We start from the raw sequence: 23,744 nt of genomic DNA, 5'->3' as shown, positions 1-23,744 counted from the left end.
CTGCTGGGCCTCTTCTACAAAAAGAGCCCTGATTAGGGGTATGGGGAAAGGCTGAAGAGGTTGGGACTTTTCAGTTTGGAAATAGAGACGACTAAGGGAAGACATGATAGAGGTTTATAAAATTATGCATGGGGTGGAGAGAGTTGATGAGTAATTTTTTCTCTCCCTTTTCCAAAATACTAGAACTTGAAAGTATCCAATGAAGCTGATGAAAAGTAGGTTCTTTACACAGTGAGTGATTAAATGTGGAATTTGCTGCCAAAGGAGATAGTGGTGGCCTCAGGAATAAACAGCTATAAAGGAGAGTTAGATAGATTCATGGAGGATAGGTCTATCAGTGGCTACTAGCCATGGTGACTAAGGGGAACCTCCACATTCAGAGGCACTAAACCTCTGAATCCCAGAGCCAGGAGGTAACATCAAAGGAAGGATGGCCCTCCAGAGGAACTGGTTGGCCACTGTGTGAGACAGGATGCTGGACTAGATGGGCCACTGGTCTGATCCAGCAGGGCTCTTCTTATGTTCTTATGATCAACTACTGCCATGTCGTACCAGGAACTTTCCATGGACTTTTGGCTGGTAGATCCCATCGAATCCACAGGATGTGTTGTGATTGCATGAGAAATTAAAGATCGCCTTGAAGGTTTCCCGGCATCTGTTGGCATCACCCAGACCTTTTAGAATCACATTCCCAGAGGCTGCAGGTTCCTGCGGTTTGGCACATGGGCTGCTGTAGAAGGATGTCCTCGTGATGTTCTCAGAGTAACCCAGGGGATAGCAGGGGTGATCAAACTGATCCGAGGTGCTTGAATTCTGGAGACGACAGCCAGAGTGAAATGTTAACACCATCAGTAGGCCATAACGTAATAGCTACTACACAATGAAGGAAAAGAGGGCCATAGAAAACTGGCTGAAATTAATGTTGATAACTTTGAATGGTTCGTGGCTACTAGTGACTAAACAGCTAGCATGGTATAGTGGTTAGAATGCTGGACTAAGATCTTGGATACCTGGATGCAAATCTCTAATCTCCCAAGGAAGCTTGCTGGGCGACCTTGGGCCAGTCACTCTCAGCCTCACTTACCTCTCAGGGCTATTATTGTGAGGATAAGATGGAGGAGGGGGAAACTATGTAAGCTGCCTTGGGATGGAACAAAGCAGGGTACAAATATCTAAATAACGAATATACACTGCCTTCTTGAACAAGTAGCTAGTAGAGAAAATAGGGAGGGTTTTTTAGTTGGTTTGTTGAGGGAAAAGGAGCTAGGGATGAGGGGGAAACTGCCCTCCATTCACACTGACCAATTTCCCACAACCGCTGCTCTGTGCTCACTCCTCTCTTTGCCCCGATGGCACGTGTCAATTTCCCACTCAAAGCCGCGTGGCTGCATTTTGACCCGAGGCTTCGCCCGATTCCCCCCGCGGTTCATGATCCTGTTTTTTAAGGATTACGAAACTGCGGAGGAAATCGGGCATAGCCACTGGTCAAAATGTGGCCATGCGGCTTCGAGTGGGAAATTGACACGTATCATCGGGGCAAAGAGAGGAGCGAGCGCAGAGCAGCGGCTGTGGGAAATCGGTCACTGTGTTCTTTGGGCGAGCTGACACAGCTTCAAAATCCAGCGCATGAAGTCTGAGTTTCCAGTCTCTCTTCCTTCATGTTCCTCATGTACATACATTAAAAGAGTTGTTTAAAGTGCCCTGAGTCTCCGAAGACATCTTTTCCCCCAACAAAGCAGCCCTGAAACTTCCAGTTACCTCAGGAGGAGCTGTGGTTCACTGTCAGAGCAGCTGCTTTCATGCAGAAGGTCCCTGGTTCAGTCCACAACTTCTCGAGTTCAGAGATCTCAGGTAACAGATTGGGAAAGGCTTTTTTGTGACTGAGGGTGCAGCCTGTATGTTACCTTATCCTCAAGTTCTCTCACATTATCTTCAGATCTGCCCTGGAGAATTTCGATCAGACGTGCCTTGTGAATACTGTTCTCAGAACTCAGTTCCCACGTATGTGGGCGGCCAATTCAGATCAGAACCATGGCACGTGAAAAGGGTGTTCTCCTCCCTCCACAACACTTTCCCCACTTGCAATGTTCCTGGGAGCCTCTATTTGTCCCATTGGGGAAATCTGCGTGAACTGAAGGCAACAGGTAAATGTCCCCAAACAAGGCAAACAGTGTCTTGTTAAGGGCCATTTAAAGTCATGACAACAGATTGGGGGGAGAAGTTTAGGTCCCCCCGTCCTCACACCCCACGGTATTGACCTGATTTGGGTCCCCACATGCCTGGGAACTGAGTTCTGAGCATGAAACTTGCAAAGCACATCTGATTGAAAGTACCCTTATGGCAGACCCAATGACAAAGCAAGGATAATGTAATGTGCAGTTAGGCCCTGGACAGCTGTGGTCAGTCAGAGAAGAAAGCGTGAGGGATCGATGGCCTGACTCATCCTAGATCAGGGGTTCCCAGCGTGGTGCCTGTGGAAGCCAAGGATCCCTCCAACACCTTTCCTGTCACCGACCAAGTGTTTTTAGAAAGGGGGTGGGGCCAGGTGGGGCTTTTGCCCAGCAGGGCTTCTGATTGGCCACTGGCGCTCAGATTGGCTGTGCAGATTAAAAGGCATCCTGTCAAACAGACCTTTTGCCTGAAATGCTGAAGAGTTACTGTTACGTATTTGCTTATGTGTTATGCTATGTAACCTACACCGGAGCTTCAGGCAGCTCCATTGACTCTCAGGTATTCTAAACCCTGCAGTCGGATTGGTCGCTGTTGCGTAACAGACCAATCCGGAAAGACTCTGAACTTTGGCGGGAACGAATCCCATTGCTTCTAAGCTCTCAATTGTAATTGGTCATTACTGTGCTAGGGGGTGTGGTTTTCCCTGGTTCAAAATGTATAAAATTGCCTCATTCATTCTTGAGTGTTGTTGCTGTGTTGCTGTGTTCTGAGCTGAATAAATCAATCACTGTTTGAGAAATGCTGCCTCAATCTCAGTATATAACAGTTACTATTAGATCTATGCATAATCTTGCTCCCTGACATTTTGTGGCTGGCTCTGTCTCCTGTGGCAGCCATTTTGTGATTGTGCCCACCACACTGTGTGTGAATTGCAAAGGTGCCCAGAGGCTCCCAAAGGTCAGGGACTCCTGTCCTAGATAGTTCAATGGTAAAAGGCATTAACTAAGTTCATAAGGTTCAAACGTTACTGTTGGAAACAGACTATTATGGCAGAGGACATGGTTTGTTTCCAAAAGGTCCCAAGCTCAGTCCCCAGCATCTCTAGTACAAGGACCTCATCTAATGTGATGGGAAAGACTGTTTTTTGCCTGGGACACTTGAAAGTCTCTGCCGGTTGGAGTAAGTTTTAAAATTCTTTGTTTGCCCAAGGAACATCCCCTTCCTTTTCAGTCTGAACCACTGTCCCCACCGTCTGCACCATGGTATATGTTTGGGCAGCTTATGAATGTTAATGGATGACTTACGACAATAGACCGGAGGGCGTGCAGGAGTGCCTGATTCTGCCCGTAGCACAGGTAGCTGTGGGTATAGATAGTGTAATTAAACCCATAAAGTCGGAACTGCGCTGCTTCATCTTTCTCCACGATTGGGTCTGCTGGGACAAAACTTATTTGGGTCGATGCCCCTCCGAGATCCAGTGCCCCCCACGTATTGCCTGAGGAGGGATGAATCCAGTCCCGATGTTCAAGGGAATACTGAGGAGACACAAGAGGGCAGTGCAAATGGAATCAAAACGTTTGAATGGTGGAGGGATACAATTTTGATACCTGACATTTTTTCTTGTCCTAGGAGGGAACTTTGTGGGGGGAAATTCTCCCCAGATCTTATTTACATTTCTTAAAACACTGCCATTGACAATGAAAGGCAAGCTTTTAAAGACCCTGTCAGATCAATGCAAACCAATAAGCAGCTGTTTGGTAACCGCCATCTCACAGAGATAGGAATGTCTGAAACAGAACTGCCTCAGAGCCACAATGGGCTCCCTGGAAGGTGGGTGGGATCAGAGGCTCTATAAATAAGCCAGGGCAGCTGTGGCAGCAGCAAAAATGGGAGGTGACTGGGTTACTTTTTTCCAAGCCCCTCCCAGTGAAACATTACGTGGCTCTCCAACTTTTGGAGCACAGAATTTTGTGTAAATTCCCATATGAAACTTCAACCCTTTTTACAGTTTGGAAATGCCAGCCACACCTTGGTGAAGGAGTCTAGCAGATAGTTGATGGTGATCCAGCCATAAGCACCCTCCTCCTTCCCGGTAAGGATTCTAGCCCCCTGGAAGTTTACGGGATATTCCCGGATAGTCTTGCCAACTTCTTCCAGGATCCGTGCTGCTGTAGTCTTGTTCTCTAGGCTGCAAGATCCAAAAGAAAATATTGTAAAAATGTGAGGATAATTTGAGATATGGGATTAAGCATAGCCAGTTCTTTATTAAAAAAGAAAACAGATTCATATTTGGCCTGACTTAGACGTTCCTGACATATAAAAAATTTAATTGCAATGCTATTATTGGTAGCTAAAAAAGTAATTGCCTCTCATTGGAAGGCCTCCCGGCTACCTGGGGTAAAGGAGTGGTATATGTGTCTGTGGGACTATATAATTTTGATAAAACAGCGGATGTTAAGAGGGCAAATGAGTATCCTATGTTTAAGTCAAACTTCCTAAATAAGTGGTACGTGGTATTGGAGAAAGTTTTAAAGACTGTAGATTCCCTGTATTCCTTTAGCAATCATTGTTATTTTAAATTTATTTCGTTAACGTAACGATTAAATTTTGTATATGGTAGTATTAAAGTCTGCCTTGCAGTACAGGTTTTTTAACTCTGTGGCTGTTGATGTTTTGTTGATTTTCTGTTACTGGTTTCTGCTCCAAGGCAATCTGAATTCTGGATCAGGGAAATGTGAAGATAACTGTCAGCTATGCACATTACATTGGTTTTATCTATTGGATTGTTTTGTATAATTTAGTCCCAGCTCTTGGACCTGGGGAATCTTCCTCAGCCAGCTTCTTTGTTCTGTGCAAGGAATCCCACACACTCAATCCTATTTCAGATGTCTTAACAACTATGAAATGTTGTTTTTGTTTGTTTGCTTTCATTTTCATTATTTACAGCCTGCCTTTCTCACTGGGACACAAGTCAGGTGACTCAGAGTAAGTCAACACAATCAACAGGTTGGGAGGGACACCTAGTAAACAGTGCAATAGGATTCGGATTGTAGAAATCTGGAACCAACCAAACGTCTGAAAACAGGACTGAAGCAAATCACAAGTATTCATATGGTTCATTAACTGATGCAAAAAATCACGCAGTAGGATTCCATTTACAGCAACAGATAGCTGTAGATAGCAGATAGCAACTAGAAAAGAATAAGAGTCCAGTAGCACCTTAAAGGCTAACTAAATTTGTGGTAGGGTATGAGCTTTCAGATACAGCTGTATCTGAAGAAGTGAGCAGTGACTCACGAAAGCTCATACCCTACCACAAATTTCGTTAAAGGTGCTGCTGGACTCTTACTCTTTTGTACTGCTACAGACAGACTAACACGGCTACCCACCTTGATCTATAGATAGTACAATTGTACACAGTAGTATAGAACAAAGTCCCTAATCGTTTACCCCAGTATCTTTTTGAATCATTTGTTACAGTGCTGAGATATGACCTGAGTAGTCATGTCCTCATGAATAATTCAGTTTTGCATACTTTGTGGAAAGCCTGGGGAGTGGGAGCCTTCCTGACCTCCGCAGGCAAGCCATTTCATAAGGTGGGAGCCACAACACAGCTATGGGTAGCTATTGATTTTGCCCACTGGCAGGGTGGCACCTGCAGAAAGCTATCCTGGTGGAGAATAAACAACATTAATTTATTAGGATGCTATAATCGGCGCTTAATGTTAGATTAGGTTTATTTGCCCCAAGACCAGCTGCTCAGCTCCTGCCAGCTTTCTCCCAAAGTCTACTTAAAAGATGCTCTAGAGCATTTTTGTCTCAAGCATAAGAAGAGAAGACAGAAGAAGAGATTGGATTTATACCCCGCCCTTCACTACCCGAAGGAATCTCAGAGCAGTTTACAATCTCCTTTCCCTTCCCCTCCCCACAACAGACACTCTGTGAGGTAGGTGAGGCTGAGAGAGCTCTTTCGAGAACTGCTCCTGAGAGAACAGCTCTAAAAGAACTTGTGACTGACCCAAGGCCACACCAGCAGCTGCATGTGGAGGAGTGGGGACTCAAACCCGGTTCTCCTGGATTGGAGTCTGCACTCCTAACCACTACACAAGATTGGCTCTGGCTGTGTTGTCATTCAAACGGGACCCATCTAGTTATGGCATGCTGGTCAAGTATTGTTCAATATTCCACAAAACCAATGCTGTCAGCTGAGTAGGTGGCTTTCCCTTTTCCCTTTTAATTTTATTCTGTTGTGATTTTAACAAGAGCAGAGCTGCCTGCCTATAGGAATCAGGGGCACAGCTAGTAGCACAGCCAAGATTCTCCCACTGACCAGCACAACTGCCTTTAAAAACTGGTTTTCTTTTCTCTTAATGTTCTACCACCTTTTGCTTCAAATTCTTAAACCTGAGTTTTCTCTGCTGTGGAACTCCCACTTTGTGGAACGGCCTCACCTATAGTTCTGCCGAATGTGCAAGGGAGAAATTTTCAGGAGGGCATTTTTATGAGGGAACTAGAGCTGTAGTATAATGCAAAAGTCAAAGGAGGTGCTTTTATAAAGAGAACAGGACTGTAGCTTCTACTGTGCTGTTTATTGTATGTATTATCTTTCTTTCACTGCCTTTTTAAAATCAATTTTCTGCATTGCTTACTTATATGGTATGGCATATATTAATGCCTGTTTGTGTGTTTGTTTGCACTGTTTTGTAATTTTGTAATCCTGGTGCTCTTGCACTGTTCCTTGGCTGTTTTAGGCTGCCTGATTGCATTGTTTTCATATTTTGTAATCGCCTGGGGAGGGAAGGCGGCATGGTACATCCCAATCTCATCAGACCTTGGAAGCTGAGCAGGGTCAGCCCTGGTCAGTGCCTGGAAGGGAGACCACCAAGGAAGACGCTGCAGAGGAAGGCCATGGCCGACCACCTCTGCTTCTCACTTGCCTGGAAAGCCCCCATGCAGGGGTTGCCATAAGCCCGCTGCGACTTGACAGCACTTTACACACCCAGACAATCGCCTTGAGTCTCAGCAAGAAAAGAGGGCTATAAATGAAGCAGGTCAGTAACTATTCAAATAAAAGACTTAGATTACTTCAGCTCAGTTATATGAGCCCGGAGAGTCTGCTCCACCCGGTTTTTTGGCATTCTTCCATCCCCAACCATTTCCAGCCTATATTAAATATCTAACAGTTCCTTGCTACTTCAGAGCATTTATGCTCGCTTGTCTGAACGCTGCCCTTTCAGCAGTTCTACACAGGAGATATTGTAATTTGCCTTATCTGGATTAGGCTTTGCCAATGTGATTTGAAAAAGGTTGACTCCCTGTCCCGTATGATATTGGATCGCCCTCATTATAATTTTATTGCGAGTTATGGAATGCCCCTATTTTAACTAGATTACCTTCTACTGTATTAAAAGACAGTAGTCCTCTATCTGTGGGTGGATAGAGACCCAAGGACTAAGTTGGCTGTGGCCAAGTATCTCTCTACCATGTCTTCCTTAAAGAAACAAAGACTCCTTATTCGCTGCTCAAGACCATTGGATCAAAGGAGCTTGAAAGAAAGTAAAGGTCAGTAACTAAAATAAATTAAGACAGATTAAGGTGGGTAGCCATGTTGGTCTGAAGCAGCAGAACAAAGTTTGAGATTTAAGACCTTTAACCAGGATGGCCTGTTTCAACCTGGGGGGGGGGGGGCAGGAATCTTGCATCACACCAACCTAATGCTGCTGTAACCTACATGCCTCCAAGTATGTGAGTGTATGTAGAAAAGCTAGATTCATTATTTTATAGCACCAACTTGCTTTGCTTCCTTATAAGACTGAACTGTTTTCTAATCTCTTTTAATAAAACTTGTTGCTTCTACTGGCACATTCTACTGTGCGTGCAAAGGTAGAAGGCAAAAGTGGGTAGAAGGGAAGTGTATCATAAAAACATTTCCTTTCCAGCTAGCAATTGCATATGGAAGACTGTGAACTACCCAGCCCTTACCCAACTCAAGTGATGGCCAAACATCTGTGTGTGCATAACTTCCACCTGCAATGTACACCAGGTAACCAGAAGTGAAATATTTGGCCCTACTCCTTGCTAAACATCTGTACTATAACCCCTCCTGCCAATTCTCTCCTGCAAATGCCCACAAGCCACTTTCTCCTCTGTCGGGCTTGTGTACAAGAGGGCTAGCTGCACCAGGGAAATACAAACTCCACTGTCATCTCTGCCATAATATCATCATATTATGCTCAGGGCAGGAAACACACTCGTTTATTAGAACAAATGGGGGAAATATAGGAGCTCATTCGGGTATCCTTTCAGGAAGATAGATTACTTTTAATAAGCCATGCTGAAGTCCTAAAAACTGGTACTGCACAATATTACATGATTGGTCAAAGACAGCTTGATAGGAGGAAAGTGATTTATCCACCCAATACAGGACCTAGAATCCCTCCCACCAGGGAATGAATGGGTTACACATTCAAGCGTGCCAAGACTAGAGGGACAGGAAGGAACAGAGATAGATAAGTCTGCCCAAATGCTGAGAACACCCATTGTTTTAGCATTGCCTCAGTCTTGCATTCAGGTCCCTGAGAGAAATGCCAAGGTTTCTCAGTAACCAGTGTAATTCAGCCCGTATTCCTTTTAACTTTTATTTCCTTTTTCTTCGTAATACCTGTACAATGTTCCAAAATGTATTCCCAAGATTTTGTGCTCTTAGTCTGCAGAGGATTTTTGTTAGTTATTAAAGAACTTTTTTTCCTCCTTGTAAAAATCTCAGCCTGTGGTTTAACTGTCATCCATGCGCCTGGCCATTTATTAATACAGAGATACCAAACACCTAACTGAGCTAGAGGGATTCAGGCAGGCTGGGAGGAGTAAGAATAGTTATTCCGTATACACACTCACACACAGAATTCCAAACTTTCAGTCAGTCAGACTGCTAGAGACGTTGAGGGGTGCATGATTGTCTGACTGGTGGCAAGCTACCTAAGGGAAGAAGGAGAAGGAGAAGGAGGAGAGGAGGAGGAGGAGGAGGAAGTGGTGGAGATTGGATTTATACCCCACACTTCAGTCGGAGTCTCAGAGTGGCTTACAAACTCCTTTCCCTTCCCCTCCCCACAACAGACACCCTGTGAGGTAGGTGGGGCTGAGAGAGCTCTTTCAAGAACTGCTCCTGAGAGAACAGCTCTGACAGAACTATTGCTCCCCCAAGGTCATCCAGCAGCTGCAAGTGGAGGAGTGGGGAATCAAACCTGGTTCTCCCATATGAGAGTTTGTGCACTTAGCCACTACACCAAACTGGATAGAAAGGAGAGGGGCCAGGGTTCCCTACAATAAAGTTCAAGCATCCCCACATGGGCACTGACACCCCAGTCTCCTGGTCACTCACAGTCTGGATGCCCGGAAAGGGGAGGGCTGAGGGAATGTGGTCTTTGGGATAGGGCTTACTTCTGGTTTTAGATCTAAGTTGAGGGGAAGACAGGCTAAAAAGGGGATAGGGTTGCCAGCTCTGGGTTGGGACATTCCTGGAGACTTTGGGGGTGGAGCCGCAAGTGACAGGGAGAACTGAGAGAATAATTAGCTAGCTGGAAGAAGGGCAGGAGAAATATGGCAGTAAAACAATTCTACCCTAAGGCAGACAAGCAGTCAAAGCAAAACATTAAGGAGAGGGGTGAGGAAGGTAAGGATTTATCAGAGGAACTCAGGCATAGATGGAAACAGAGAGAGGAATGTGTCTGGAATTAACCAGGTTCTGCATGTACCTCAGTAGCCTCATACCAGCCGTGGCACCCAAATAAGTGGGCGCCTCCCGCTGCCTCTCTGCAGGAATCACTTTCATGGCTGCATCAAGACATTCCCTGAGGGAGTCACCTGCCTGGGCTGGATCTTTGGCGAAACTTGAGATCCCAGATGCTGAAAGACAAGAAGCAGGATCAGGGGTCACCCTGTGCCTGGATAATCCTGAATAGAGAGAGCAACATGCTAGGCCTAAACCGCTCACTTCAAATCCTTCCTCACGTCTCAGTTTCCTCTTGTGATCTTTGGCACCCCTTCCTCCTCAGTCCAAGCCACAACAAAGGTCTAATCACATGTCACTGTGGTTTCCCCACATCCTTCTCTGTTGGTTTTGCCATTATCTGTTGCAAATTGTAATCTCCCTGCAAGTAAGCACCTACTCGTTTTTCCCCCCTAGGTAACATGGTAAGGCGCCATGCTCCATCATTCATAAGTTCATACTGGATGTATAGTGGCCAGAGTGCCAAACTAAGACTGCAGATATGTGGGTTCAAGTCCCACCTACCTCCCCATCATGAAGCTAACTGGGTGGCTCTTTGGCCAGCTGCCCTCATTCACTGTCTACCTAACTTACCTCACAAGCGTGTTGTGAGGAGAAACTGCGAGAGGGGAGAACCCGTGACTGCCACCCACAGCTCCTGGAGGAAGGGTGAGATAAATATGTGACTGATAAATGCATCCATATGTACTTATCTACTTGTTCACATCCTAAAGCAGGGTGGGTGTGTCTGTTTTAATATATTTATTAATATATTAATCAGTTTCTTTTCCCACCATGACTTAGTATGGCAACATGGCAAGGGGAGCTAAAACCTGCTCCCTCCGGCAAATCAATGGATTGAGGACCCTGGAATTCTATAAATATTTGAATGCGTGGCATAGAGATGGCAATTGTGTATGGGCTTATTTGTAGATATTTGGAAACCGTTTATAGAAACTTATGTGTAGATGCGCTACCACCACTGTTGTATTTTTGTCTTGTCTTTATGTATGTTTTTCCCCTTTCTTTAAAAACTTTATTTAGTTGCTGGATTTTAAGCCCCCCCCCCAAATTTGTTGGAAAGAAAGAAATTATTTTAAAAAAACTGTCCCCTCACACACCTTGCCTTGCTCAAGGCAAGTGGTCTCAAGGCAGCTTGCAGTATTGTTCTCCGCTTCTCTGAGAAAGAATGACTGGCCCAAGATCACCCCATGCACTTCCATGGCAGAGTGGGGATTTGAACCTGGTTGTCCCAAATCTTAGTCTAACACTCTGACCACTGCACCCTACTGAACTTGAACCCAAATCTTTCTGGGCTGGATGGAATCTCATCAGGCCCAAAAGGCTTTTCTGTGCCCACTCCTGCCCCTCCGATCTGACACAGTGGCTGATTCTGCATTGGCTTTTCCCTCCGTTGCTTTACTAAACCCATGCTGGAACAGAAAGTCCCCTCTGCATTGCATGCTGCTTTCACTTCCTTTGATCAACGGATTTTATGGTAGCCTCCACACTCCATGCCGCTTTCACTTTCTTTGATCATTGGATTTCATGGTACCTTCTGCATAGATTTATGGTCGTTTTACGGCCATTCAGGGGTGCCTTTGCAGTCAGTACGGCCTTGCCCCAAGGTATCTGAATGTGGTTTTGAGCTGCACTTTTTCCTCCCAGTTTGGTGTAGTAGTTAAGTGCGCAGACTCTAATCTGGGAGAACTGGGTTTGATTCCCGACTTCTCCACTTGCACCTCCTGGATGACCTTGGGCAAGCCATAGTTCTGGCACAGCTGTTCTTGAAAAAGAGCAATATCTGTCAGAGCTCTCTCAGCCCCACCTACCTCACAGGGTGTCTGTTGTGGGGAGGGGAAGGGAAAGGAGTTTGTAAGCTGCTCCTTTGGGTAGTGAAGGGTGGGAAATAAAGCCAATCTGTTCTTCTTCTTCTTCTTCTTCTTCTTCTTCTTGAGAAAATGTGGAGCGAATGCTAGATGCAGAATCACCCAGTGACTGCCGTACCTACTGCCGTACCTACAGCAGCCAGCCACCACTCTCTCTCACCACCTCTAGCATAAAGAGGGAAACTGACCATTAACGTGGCAGGAGAAGGTTTGGCTGACCATGCCCGTGTTGTTCTCTTTATCTGCTGGCCACTGGTAGACAAACAGAGAGGTGTGGGATGAGCCTGCATCAAACACCAGTCCATACTGGAAGAAGAAATTCAGAACAAAACACGTCAGACTAAACAAGTACAGACTAAAGTAAACCTGAGCTGCCAAGGATTTTAGGTCCTTTCCGCACTTGGAACTCATCCCTGGCTTTATCAGAGTCCAACTCAGGACGCAATACCTTGCATTTATCCCTGGTTATAACAGCATCCATTTATCCCAGGACAAGTGTGTTGCGAAACCGGGGTGACCTCAATATAATGTGGAAACAAAAAACACTCTGAGATAATTACAGGGGTGAACTCAAGTGTAGTGTAGAATGTAAAAATACCCCGAGATAATTGCAGGGGGGCTGAACTCGTGTGTAGTGTAGAATGTAAGTTCAGGGACAGGGTAGAACCAGGATTTAAGGTCTAGTGTGGAAAGGACCTAAAATCAGAGCCCCTTCTGAGCTCATGGGGGCTTATTGCTCAGGATGACTTTAGATGCTAGGAGTTATGGGGGAGCACACTGTAGGGTAGAAAGCCTAAGGAACTGGTGCTTTCTTACTGCTCCATACCACACCGCACACATCTCAGTCACCTGTCTTGCTCCCCCCCCCAATCTTTGAGCAAGCTATAACCTTTTTTTAAAAAAAGTACAGCATTAATGTAAACATTGGTGATTCTTTTCTCCCCCCCCTTTTTTTTAAAGAGGGGAAATTATTTTTATAAGCTACAAAGCTCCTGTGGGCAGATGGGCTTGTGACATGTGCCAGCCAATTAAAGCTGGGCAGAGCTGGTTTCAGCTGCAAACTGGAAGAACTGGTTTCCCGAGGCTCAGAACTGGACAAGGAATTGGAATGTCTGTGTATAATGCAGGCGGGGAGCAGAACCCTGCATCCCAGCATTAATCAGAAAAATTAAGAACATGTGCATTTCTCTGCATACATGGGGGTGGGACATGTTCTCTCTCTCCTCCCAAACCAAAGGGCTAGAAACTTGCTTTTCCAAATGTGCAAACATAATCTTGGAGGATTTTGTATAACTGAAAATTTTACTGGGATAACCTGCCTTCCATCTGGGAAGGAAACAGTTTGCAGACATGAGACAGGGTATGTTACTTTCCTTGGCTGACAAAAAAAAAGGGCTTTTTTTGTAGAAAAAGCCCAGCAGGAACTCATTAGCATAATTGGCCACACCCAACAGCAGAAACTCGTTAGCATATTAGGCCACACCCCTGACAGCACAGGTCATTAGCATATGAGGCCACACTCCTGTGTTACCAGAAGTGTGGTCATCCAGCCACACCCACCTTTTGCTTCTTATTCTGTTTACCTTGTTTGTGGTCAAAACCCAGGGCTTTTTTTGTAGCAGGAACTCCTTTGCATGTTAGGCCACATACCCCTAATGTAGACAATCCTAATAAGTTTCTGCTGTTGGGTGTGGCCTATTATGCTAATGAGTTCCTGCTGGGCGTGGCCAACTCGGGGGCCAGCCGGAACTCAGTTCCTGTGCGTTCCTGCCCAAAAATAGCCCTGCAAAAAACAACCACCCATTTTATTTTGGACAGCCAGCTTGAGGAAGAGACCTGTCTGACTTAAAAGCTTGCATCCTGCCACTGAAACATGCTTCGCTTATTCTATACGCCTCATCTCAGAACAGTAGGTTGCACTCACCTTATTTTGCTGGGGCGACGTGGCACTGTGTATACCCACCAAGCTGAGAATCAGGGCTATCAGGGAAACTATGCTCAAAACCAGAAGGGCTACAGGGATGAAGGAACCATTCCATTTGATACCCATTTCTAAGAGCAAAAAAGGGAGGGAAATGTAAAAATTACCTTACACAATCAAGGACTAAGGGTCCATTAAGTTCAGCTTTCTGTTTTCAACAGTGTCCAGCCAGACACCTTTGGGAACATCACAAAGAGGGTGGGATGCATCTAGCCCTCCCCTGCAGTTTGCCACCAGCGCCTGGTAGTCAGAACACTGTTTCTGAACACAGAGGATCCATTGTTAGCTCTAATACTATCCATAAAGTGTACCCATTTTTTTAAAATATTGAAGTTAATGGCTATCATTACCACATCCGGTGGTAAAGAAATACCTCTTTGTGGTTTGCCAGATCTAGAGCCTACGCCACACAGCCAACACTCTAACTAGTACACCAAGCTGGTTCGCTCTCACATGACAGCCAGCATGGTGTAGTGGTTAAAGTGCTGGACCTAGGTTCCAACCCCCACTCTACCGTGAAGTTAACTGAGCGATATGGGGGCAGTCACACTGTCAGCCCACTCTGTGTCACAGGCTTAATGCGAGGTGAAATGTACACTGACCTGAGCTTCTTTGCAGAAAGGCAGGATAAAAAAAACACACTAAAATATGACCTTCCACTCCCAATGTGCTTTTTAACCCTGCCTGAGGACAACTTGAGATTGAGAACCTCTCGGACTGATGCTCATCCAACCAATCTATGCGCCAAAACCAATTACACAAGTAACTAAAGATTGACGTGTGCCTCAGAAACCTTGTCACCCTACACCACATGGGACAGACATGGTATGGGGTTTCACCCAGTTGAGTCTACATAGAATGTGTTTAAAAAATAATACAGTTTCTCTTGGGGCGGGTTTCCTAGGCTAATCTTTCTGAGATGGCATGCTATGGATACGTCAGCAATGCAATCTTAAACAGAGAGTTACACCCTTCTAAATTAGGCTTCAAAGGGCGCATGAGCTTAGGATGGCGCTATACATCGTTTATAAAATCATTGTTTATACATCCTATAAAATCAAAACACCCATTTGCAGAACAGCATGTCCACAGCATCTCTGTATGAGTCACTGCATGGAGCATCGTGCCTCCTTCCCTGTCAACCTCTGCCACATCTCTCTACGTCAAGTTATGATTGGATTATTCAGCCACACCCAATGTAGAAATCACCTTCAGAGAAGGTTGTATCTCTGCATGAGTCAATCAAGAGTCATGATCAGAATACTCATTACGGAAACAAAAGAACGGCACCTTTCATTTTAACTCGGAATACTAAAAGTATTCCAAGCTATTCAATTTTCTGGAAATGCTGCTGTTGTCTTCCATGTCATCCCACAAGCCACTGACAGCGATTCAACCCCTGCAGAGACGGGAAGGCCTCTGGGGTTTGCAAAGGAGGGTTAACCTGTACCTTTTGGCAGCCGTGCCAGGTTTGCTCGCACGGCTCAGGAAGGAATGAGTCTGAAGCATGTTTGTACATTGCACCAAGGTAAACACAAGGTAAATCCAGCAGGCAGTGCTAATGATGTCTCAAGGAAATCATTTCACTCTCCTTTTGTGGTTTTCTTTGCATTCTGTGTTTGCTAATGACAGGGAAGTCCAGTCCAATGAGCAGAGGCAAGACATCTGTCTTCAAAGAGGCAAGGGAGGAGCTGAAGCATATGAAATTGCTTCAGAGTCTGTCCATTGGTCCGTCCATCCCACGGAGCTCTGTGTAATCTAACAAGCGCAGCTCCTTAGTCATAGAAAGAACTTTCCTTTCACCTGCTACTTCCTTTTACTGGAGATGAACTTGAGACCTTTTTCATATAAAGTACTTTGTATAAAGTGTTTTGCTGCTGAGTCACAACCCCTGCCTTAAATAAACAAATTAAACACCCATCAGTATCTGAATATGCATTATATATATAGAACCCAAACTTATTAAGTTGTCATCAGACAGTCCATATATCTTAGTGCTGTCTCCTCTGATAGGCGGCAGCAGTTCTCCGGGGGCTCTGGCAGGGATAGGTTTTTCCCTGCACTGCTAGACAAGAGGTATACATGACCTGCATCAGACTCTTGGTTCATCAGGGTCAGTATTGTCTACTCAAACTGGCAGCAGCTCTCCAGGGTCTCAGGCAGAGGTCCTTCACATCACTAGTAGATGTGATTGAACACGACCTTCTGCACAGCAAGCAAATGTATAACTGGAGATGGTGTGGAGCGAATCTGGGCTCTTCTGCATGTCAAACATGTGTTCTATCACTGTGCCAAATTCAACAACGGTATGTCATCCAACATTTCACCAATGAAAACAGAAACACCCTGCTGTATCTAAAATCTTTATTGCATAACAGAGCTGGCTATAGTAGGATAGGTGCAGCAACTCACATTCAGTCTGTTACAATGGTATGCACAAATCCCATGGGATGCCTTACAGGGTGATAAGCATGTATTGAAGCAGAAATTTCTGTGGACTTAAGTCCCACTTCATCTGATTCATGAAGTGATATCCTCACTTAACTGGTATACATACACAATCACAGACATAAAGAAAAACAAATGGTAAAACCAAAGGACAAATAAGCAGAAGACAGAGATTTCTATGGAAATATAGTTAAGAGGCTTAACAAATAGCAGAGGAAAGAAGGAAAACGAAAGGCAAAGGCGAAAAGGAAAGATTTATCCAACTGAATGCAGATTTCCAGAGAACAGCAAGGAGAGATAAGGAGGCCTTCCTGAATGAACAGTGCAAAGTAATAGAGGAAAGCAATAGAATGGGAAGGACTAGAGATCTCTTCAAGAAAATTGGAGAAATCAAGGGAGCGTTCCATGCAAAGCTGGCCATGATAAAGGACAAAAACGGTAGGGACCTAACAGAAGCAGAAGAGATTAGGAAAAGATGCCAAGAATATACAGAAGAACTATACAAGAAAGACCTCGATGTCCTTGACAACCACGACGGTATAATCACTGACCTCGAGCCAGACATCCTGGAATGTGAAGTTAAATGGGCCTTAGAAAGCATTACTAACAACAAAGCTAGTGGAGGTGATGGTATTCCAGCTGAGCTATTCAAAGTCTTAAAAGATGAGGCTGTTAAAGTGCTGCACTCAATTTGCCAGCAAATTTGGAAAACGCAACAGTGGCCACAGGATACATTCCAATCCCAAAGAAGGGCAATGCCAAGGAATGTTCAAACTATCGCACAATTGCACTCATATCACATGCTAGCAAGGTCATGCTCAAGATCCTACAAGCTAGGCTTCAACAGTACGTGGATAGAGAACTGCCAGAAGTACAAGCTGGGTTTCGAAGAGGTAGAGGAACTAGAGATCAAATTGCCAACATTCGCTGGATTATGGAGAAAGCAAGAGAGTACCAGAAAAATATCTACTTCTGCTTCATTGACTATGCTAAAGCTTTTGACTGTGTGGATCACAACAAACTATGGCAGGTCCTTAAAGAGATGGGAGTACCAGACCACCTCACATGTCTCTTGAGAAACCTGTATAAGGGCCAAGAAGCGACAGTTAGAACCGGATATGGAACAACTGATTGGTTCAGCATAGGAAAAGGAGTACGACAAGGATGTATACTGTCACCTTGCTTATTTAATATATATGCAGAGTACATCATGCGAAATGCTGGCCTGGATGAATCACAAGCGGGAATTAAGATTGCTGGGGAAAAGATCAACAACCTCAGATATGCAGACGATACCACTCTGATGGCAGAAAGTGAAGAGGACCTTAAGAGCCTCTTGCTCAGGGTAAAAGAGGAGAGCGCAAAAGTGGGCTTGAAGCTCAACATCAAAAAAACTAAGATCATGGCATCCGGCCCCATCACTCCTTGGCAAATAGAAGGGGAAGTCGTGGAAGTGGTGACAGACTTCACGTTCCTGGGATCCCAGATCACCGCAGACTGTGACAGCAGTCATGAAATTAAAAGACGCCTGCTCCTTGGGAGGAAAGCGATGGCGAACCTAAACAGCATGATAAAAAGTAGAGACATCACCCTGCCAACAAAAGTCCGCATGGTCAAAGCAATGGTATTCCCAGTAGTCATGTATGGCTGCGAGAGTTGGACTATAAGGAAGGCCGAGCGCTGAAGAATAGATTCTTTTGATCTATGGTGCTGGAGAAGACTCTTGAGAGTCCCTTGGACTGCAAGAAGATCAGATCAGTCAATCCTAAAAGAAATCAACCCTGACTGTTCCCTGGAAGGCCAGATAATGAAACTGAAGCTCAAATACTTTGGCCACCAAATGAGAAGGGAGCACTCACTGGAGAAGACCCTGATGCTGGGAAAGACTGAAGGTCAAAGAAGACGGGGACGGCAAAGGATGAGATGGTTAGACAGTGTCATAGAGGCAACGAACATGAAGTTGAGCAAACATCCTACTTAATTAAGCCCTAGTTTCCCCATTTTAAAAATCAGGCAATCCCCAATAGGGTTGCTTAGTGTCATCTTCTGTCCGTCCCATCCTCCCATCCCCCGCCACCAGCAGGGGATTGGGGGGGGGGTATGGTTGCCAGATCCAGGCTCAGAAACTCCTAGAGATTTGGGAATGGAGTCTGGAGAGGGCAGGACCTCAGTGGGGTACAATGCTACCAAGCCCACCCTCCAAAACATCCATTTTGTCCCAGGGAACTGATCTCTGTAGTCTGGAGATGAGCTGTAATTCCAGGGGATCCCCAGGTCCCACCTGGAGACTGTCATCCCTAATCCCCGATCCAATGGTAAGATCCTTGGAAATAAGGTAAGTAGACCTTTTTTTCAACAAAGGCCTTGCTTCTTCTCGCTATAATTATGCTTTTAAATTGGTAACTCACCTCTCTGGTTTCACAATGCACCGTATGCTCTTTTGCTTAATAACTTCCTGTTAACTAACAGTAGCCTTGACATCCCTGCATAGATATATTCTTGGAGAGGTGGTGGCGCCCTTAATTACAGCATTCCCTTTGCAGCCACGAAGACTGTTCATTCATTTTCTATGACCCCCGTTGTGCAGTTATGGGAACAACAAGAACGAACAATTGTTTTTGCTGCAAAGTGAAAAGCTGTAATTGATGCCCCCCCCCCCCAAGTAACTGACGAGGAATCCATTCAGAAAAGCCTGGATGTGAATAGGAAGTAGAAAGTGGTTTTAAAAAGCTGTTAAGATGGAAAAGACTTTTTCAGACATGTGGGGGGGGGATTAGAAGTCTGCATATGTGCCCAGAGGAGATTCATTCAAAGAACCAAGCTTCATCTTTAATGTATGCTTCTTCACAGGAAACACCTTATAGATCTTAAAGGTTCACAAACACACAAGGTTCTCTCCACAGGTTCAGAAAACTTACTTTTCACGTTTCCCTAGACTCAGCAAAAGCCATATGGCTTTACAAAGGTGTTCCAAAGCAAATCCATGGATCAGTGGGGGGGGGGCACTTGTTGCAGTGATCCTCCCCAACAGTCATCAGTCCCCCTTAGAATGCCAGAAAAAGGCTGTAACGTTCTGTTCAAGTAGAAGGAGCCCAAAGTGGAGCTTTGAGACTAAGCTTGAAAGCTAAGCCGGGTCACTACTCGGAAGGGAGACCTCGAAAGAAGGCTCTGCAGAGGAAGGCCATGGCAAACCACCTCTGCTTCTCACTTGCCCCTTCCTGGGGTTGCTATAAGTCGTCTGTGACTTGATGGCACTTTAGTGGAGACTTCTACCGCCTCCTCCCTTCTTTGTACAGCACACCACTTGCCTCAATCCATTGTTTAACGATCCCTTGTAGTATTTATATGTTACGTACAGAAGTGGCTGAGACAAACTCGGGGAACCACTCCCCTGTACAACAAAGGCTCTGAGCTTTGGGGGCAAACAGCCTTGGTTACATTCCGAGGAGCTGCTGCCAAAAAAGAAAAAGAGGGCACTCAGGGATTCTCCTGCCACACCTGCTCAACTTGGAAAAATGGTGTGGGAGGGAAGGCTGAAGCCCTTCCTCTTGAACCAAATCTGGCACTTGGGAATGTTAGTTCCCAGACAGCGCATATGATCGCAAGTTGGGTCGAGGGAACCCCAACCTTATTTATGTCAAATGTATTATCTAGTTTTGCTGTTAGTCCTCAGGATTATGAAGGCTGAGAGACCCACAAACCTGTGAGGGTCCAGTTTTCCCAGCCTTCCCGGATCCTTGAATAGGGAGCTATGAAACTGCTTTTGCTTGCTGCGGAACATAGCTGGAAGTAAAAGGGCAGGAGGCCAGGAGGGAGGCAAACAGTATTTTTGTATTCAGAATAGCTAACAAGCACTACATTTGTGCTCATCCTTGGGCAATCTTTACCAGGTCCATTTATGGATCATCTCGAGGGCTGGTTGTGGGTGAGAACTGTACTTTAGACACATGCCTTATTTGTTTCTGTATTCCGTATTATTTGATGTAGCTATATACATCGGTGTTCCTATATCATGTGTCTTATTTCATTCTGGTTTTGTAGTGTATTAGGCATAGTGGCTTACCATAACATTTTCCATTCCTGTCAGTAATGTTGTGGAGTTGGTAGCTTCCTCTTGACACTTGTTTGCCCACTGGGCGATAAGACCCCTTGTTAGCAGAGGTCTTCTGGCCGAGGACCTAAGTAATGCAAACTGAGTTGATAACCTCCTGCAGAAGCAGGACATTCAGACAAGCGATCTACAGTGCAGCCTTAAGAACACTTTCCTGGGAGTAAGGGCAATCGGGTAAACCCGTGTAGATTGTTCTCCTAAATGCCTAAATAAAAGAACACAGCTCATTGATTGGCTGAGACACTTTGAAAGCCTGGTCCCTTTTTAATGATACTGAATATTAAGGTAAATGATTAGCCTAGCTTTCAAAAAGTTCAGTGTGTGTCACTTTCACCGCATTTCATTCAGAAGAGAAGTTTCTTGGGAAAGATCTGGTGATCCGCTTTCTGGCTGGGCCTCAGAGCTAGGAAATTCGTGGTGGGGTTTTGCAAAAGTTAGTTCTGAAACTGCAAAGTAAAAAAAATCCAGAAACCAAACCAAACCAAACCCCTCTACAAAAAGCAGCTAAGATGCTCGTTAAGCAATTTATTGCCTCCGTTTATTGCTGCAAAAAGAATACTGGCTCTTTTCCTTGTCAAATATATTTAAAAGCTTAAAAGGTGTGAGGGGGAGACCCACTCTCACACCAAGTCAAAAATGCAGTTCTTAGCACTGTTAAAAGAACAAAATAAAGCAGGCTCTTTCAGAATGTTTATGGTTCCCAAAGTGGACTAAGACGATCCCCAGCTGCCAAAGAACACATCCCCTGTTGTAAGCCGACAGAGACATGATGGTGTTGGGAAGTGTGGTTAAGTCACAGCCCACTTATAATAACCCCTTATGGATTAAGAGAGCTTTCAGAGGTGGTTTGCTATTGCCCACCTCTGTGTAGCGACCCTGAACTTCGTTGGTGGTCTCCCATCCAAATACTAACCAGGACCGATAGATATACCCCTCCCCCAAAACTGGTTACCATGGCCGACACTAACAAAGGTCGAAGGGCTGTCACAGCAAGGTGGTTAAGAGGGTCAACTACCAACTGGGAAAACGGTCGTTCAAATCTCGCCTCTGCCGAGAACTTGGTTAAAATAGCCTCTGGTCCCTCAGCTTCCCCCCCCCCCATCTACAATACTGACCTACTTTACAGGATTGTTGTAAAGTGTACTGAAATAATATTCAGTTCTTTCAACACATAACCGAATACATAGGCTGTGTTTGGTGCCCACAGCCTGTCTCAGACATAACACAGTCACATGGAAATTGTAATTTCTCCTCAATTCCTCAACATGTGGTGTTCAATTTGGATCGGGACCCATAGCCTATGGGGAGAAGGGGCTTCAACCTTATCCCCCTGACATAATATTTCTGACCTCCAACAATTGGGGGGGCATTTGGTGTGTCAAGGAAACCCACAGATATCCCATGGAACTCATGGATTTCCTCAAAGAGTGCCCTCCAAGGCTTCTTCAGGTTGGGAAAACGGGGCAAAGGGGAAGACTGGAACTCCCTCTCCACTCACAGCACACCCCTTGTCTGAATTTGACACTACACACACAAGTATGGGCAGGGGTTTTTTTGTAGAAAAAGCCCAGCAGGAACTCATTAGCATAATAGGTCACACCCAACAGCAGAAACTTATTAGCCTATTAGGCCACACCCCTGACAGCACAGCTCATTAGCATATTAGGCCACAACCCCATGTTACCAGAAGTGTGGTCATCCAGCCACACCCACCTTTTGCTCCTTATTCAGTTTAACTTATTTGTTGTCAAAACCCAGGGCTTTTTTTGTAGCAGGAACTCCTTTGCATGTTAGGCCACACACCCCTAATGTAGCCAATCCTAATGAGTTTCTGCTGTTGGGTGTGGCCTATTATGCTAATGAGTTCCTGCTGGTTGTGGCCAACTCAGGAGCCAGCCGGAACTCCGTTCCTGTGCGTTCCTGCCCCAAAATAGCCCTGAGTATGGGGAACCTGCAACTGATGTGTGACTGTGTTCCATCTGACACAGGGTAGGGACACCAGACCTAACCTAGTTATTAGTTACTTCATAAGTCTATTTTACATCCGAAGGGATGAAATGAAAATCCCCATTCTGTTTCTAAAAATCCAGAATTCAGTCAGTAATCTCTCAACATCAAATACTTTTCAAGTTTCGTTTTTCAAAATTTTGACTTTGAGGCACATTGTTTTTAAAAGAACACCCATGAATCCTGTTCGTTCATTTTGAAGGCAATAACATGAAGCTATTCACTGGCTAAGCGCCACTGTTTATTTTAAAAAATCCCAGATCCAACAGCATCCACAACGGGGAGTACAAACACCATCCAATCAGGAAAATAAATCTTCTGATTTGTACAACCAGATTGGTATCTTTCCCACCCCCCACACATCTATTTCATCCGCAAATGGCATATTAGTTTTGCATGGAAGGGATATCTAAATGGCTTGTAAGGTCAGCCTCCTTCCGAGGCAAGCTAGCCAGGTCAAAGCATCCCTCACAGATCTTCCCCCACCTTCCCCATGACATCCAGCAGGGCAAGATGTCCTCTGCTAAACCACCAATCACAATGAGCCTCCAAGGCATGAAACAAATCTGAGGCGACCTGAACACTATAGAACGGGAGTCTTCTATTCGAACCTCATCTCAGCCACAAAAATGCAGGAGAACGCCTCAGCCAAGCCGCTGTTCTCAGCCTCCCTTTCCTTTGTGATCTGAGGCTAATCAGGCTGACTAACCTACCTCTCAAGGGTGTTGCAAAGATTAATGAGACAATACATACCAAGCGCCTCAAACAATGAAACAAAATAATCGCTACAGGAAAAAAGTATGACTAAGTGTTATCTCTCTCAACCACTTTGTCCCCGGCCAGGATTGCAGCATTTTGGAAACCGGCCAAAGGCATGTCCCCACGGGGGAAGCCCTGTGTGCTTGGTTCTCTGGGGCAATCTGCAGGACAGACCAAACAGAGGAACCCCACCATATTCATCCGAGTATTTCCCGCGATTGGCAGGGAGAGGAGAAATGGACATCTGCCACTTACCTCCAGAAGGCAGAGCAGGGCGAGACTCTCGGGCACCACAGCAGGAGAGAATCAGCACACTTGTCACCACCCAACAGCGCTCTGGTTGGCGCGCGGCCGTGCAAAGGTTGCCTGCCTGTCAAAGTTTGTTCAGTTAATCAAGCCCCCACCTCCTCCCTCCCCACCCGTCACTGCAACTGGAATCCTCTCCTTCCTTCCCCCTTCCTGGCCACAGAGAGCACACCCCCTCTTGGCATATCCTGCCCACAGGTTTGTTTACTGGCCGGGTCCGAGCCAAGCAACTGCTTTAGCGGAGCGCATCAAGTCGCCACAGTTTGACACGGAAGAAATTAAACAACAGTTTCCTTGATGGGTCCA

The 23,744-nt window shown here is 45.4% G+C and overlaps 1 protein-coding gene across 1 annotated transcript in view; it reads right to left on the bottom strand.

The window, feature by feature from the left end:
• Positions 1-23,490, bottom strand: part of ENTPD8 (ectonucleoside triphosphate diphosphohydrolase 8) — a 30,067-nt gene extending 6,577 nt beyond the window's left edge. Inside the window, exons 1-7 of the mRNA XM_015423119.1 lie at positions 23,388-23,490; positions 13,751-13,878; positions 12,015-12,132; positions 9,924-10,074; positions 4,201-4,360; positions 3,477-3,707; positions 553-813 (exon numbers count right to left, since the gene is read on the bottom strand). Of these exons, the coding sequence (XP_015278605.1) occupies positions 553-813; positions 3,477-3,707; positions 4,201-4,360; positions 9,924-10,074; positions 12,015-12,132; positions 13,751-13,876 (1,047 nt within the window). The 5' untranslated portion in view covers positions 13,877-13,878; positions 23,388-23,490. The remainder of the gene's footprint in view (positions 1-552; positions 814-3,476; positions 3,708-4,200; positions 4,361-9,923; positions 10,075-12,014; positions 12,133-13,750; positions 13,879-23,387) is intronic.
• Between the last annotated feature and the right edge of the window lie 254 nt (positions 23,491-23,744).

Source organism: Gekko japonicus, unplaced genomic scaffold, assembly GCF_001447785.1.
Source record: "Gekko japonicus isolate JY-2015 unplaced genomic scaffold, Gekko_japonicus_V1.1 scaffold454, whole genome shotgun sequence".
Lineage (NCBI taxonomy): Eukaryota > Metazoa > Chordata > Lepidosauria > Squamata > Gekkonidae > Gekko > Gekko japonicus.
The sequence above is the reverse complement of the archived record's forward strand: the minus strand, read 5'-3'. Positions and strand labels throughout refer to the sequence as shown.